Genomic DNA, 1,527 nt, shown 5'->3' with positions numbered 1-1,527 from the left:
TATATACACTTCTCTTTACCAGTATAATTAAGCGCTTCACGCTCATCACAATTTACGCGTTCAATTTAGGACCACCGTGTACTGTACCATGGATCTGGCCATGGCAGGGCCAATGCGTTTGACGAACTCAGGAACTTCGTGGATGTGCAGAAACTCTACACTGAGCTACACACACGCTCACCGGAGGAACGCACCAGGACACCAGACCCACACACACACGCAACAGACACACCTACACACACACCAGACACACCAGAGACGCACACACCTGACACACCAGACACAGACACAGAGCATGCTGGCAAAGCTCACCTTGGAGAGCATCAAACCACTGATACATGGGAAGAAGTAAATAGTAGTATGCACAAGGAGGTAGTAGATATTAAGCGCGATGAACCAAGCAGCACACAACGGAGGACATATAGGACTCAGTCCACAGATGAAGTAATTAGTAATACGACTAAGCAAGAGAATACAAGTCATACTAGTATTATGACTAAGCAAGAGAATACAACAAGTAATACTTGTAATACGACTAAGCATGAGAATACTAAAAGTAATGAGCGAGATGAACCAAGCAACACACAACAAAGGACATGCGGGACTCCACCCACAGAAACTGCACAAACGACCATCAAGCCCATGACCCGAAAGGAGCGCAAGCTGGAGAAGAAGCGGCAGAAGGAACTGAAGAAGAAACGACAGGTACTCGAGTGTGTGCATAGAACTTATTCATTATATCGAAGGCTGCCATGCCTAGGGTTGTAACATCCACATATCCGTAGCTATATGCACGAGTTGTTGGTCCGTAGCTATATGCACAAGTTATCGGTCCGTAGCTATATGCACGAGTTGTCGTTCCGTAGCTATATGCACGAGTTATCGGTCCGTAGCTATATGCACGAGTTGTCGTTCCGTAGCTATATGCACGAGTTATCGGTCCGTAGCTATATGCACGAGTTGTTGGTCCGTAGCTATATGCACGAGTTGTCGGTCCGTAGCTATATGCACGAGTTGTCGGTCCGTAGCTATATGCACGAGTTGTCGGTCCGTAGCTATATGCACGAGTTGTCGGTCAGTAGCTATACGCACGAGTTGTCGGTCCGTAGCTATATGCACGAGTTGTCGGTTGTGAGAGTTCAATCAGAAGTGGTACATGTTTGATGTGGGATATGTTGTATGTGTATGTGGATGTGCATTCGATACGTATAGGTATTCACTTAAGCCTGAAGTGGTGCCTATACGTGTACGTCGTTTGCCTCCTCGGGCATACAGATGTTCGAACTACGGATTATTTTACAAGTAGAGCACCGATATGTACTGTTTTATATCCCACTACACGTAGAAACTCAAGAACATCCGAATAGACACCATGGGCAGCAACGGGCTACAGGCGTGTGTGGATGTGATGCTGGGACTATACATGTCAAAAGAGAACCAGTGCAGTGACTGGAGTACGCGCCCGCTACGGACAGAGCAGCTGCGCTACGCCGCTATGGATTCTGCACTTCTGATTCCTCTGGTATA

At 47.0% G+C, this 1,527-nt stretch overlaps 1 protein-coding gene across 1 annotated transcript; it reads left to right on the top strand.

The window, feature by feature from the left end:
* Positions 1–247: 247 nt before the first annotated feature.
* SARC_15925 (hypothetical protein) lies at positions 248–1,522 on the top strand (the record flags this gene model as incomplete). Its single annotated transcript, XM_014289962.1, has 2 exons — positions 248–705; positions 1,346–1,522. Coding segments are annotated over 2 exons (635 nt in total), but the record flags the coding sequence as incomplete, so codon positions are not given.
* Between the last annotated feature and the right edge of the window lie 5 nt (positions 1,523–1,527).

This window comes from Sphaeroforma arctica (assembly GCF_001186125.1).
Source record: "Sphaeroforma arctica JP610 unplaced genomic scaffold supercont1.6991, whole genome shotgun sequence".
NCBI lineage: Eukaryota > Ichthyosporea > Ichthyophonida > Sphaeroforma > Sphaeroforma arctica.
The sequence above is the reverse complement of the archived record's forward strand: the minus strand, read 5'-3'. Positions and strand labels throughout refer to the sequence as shown.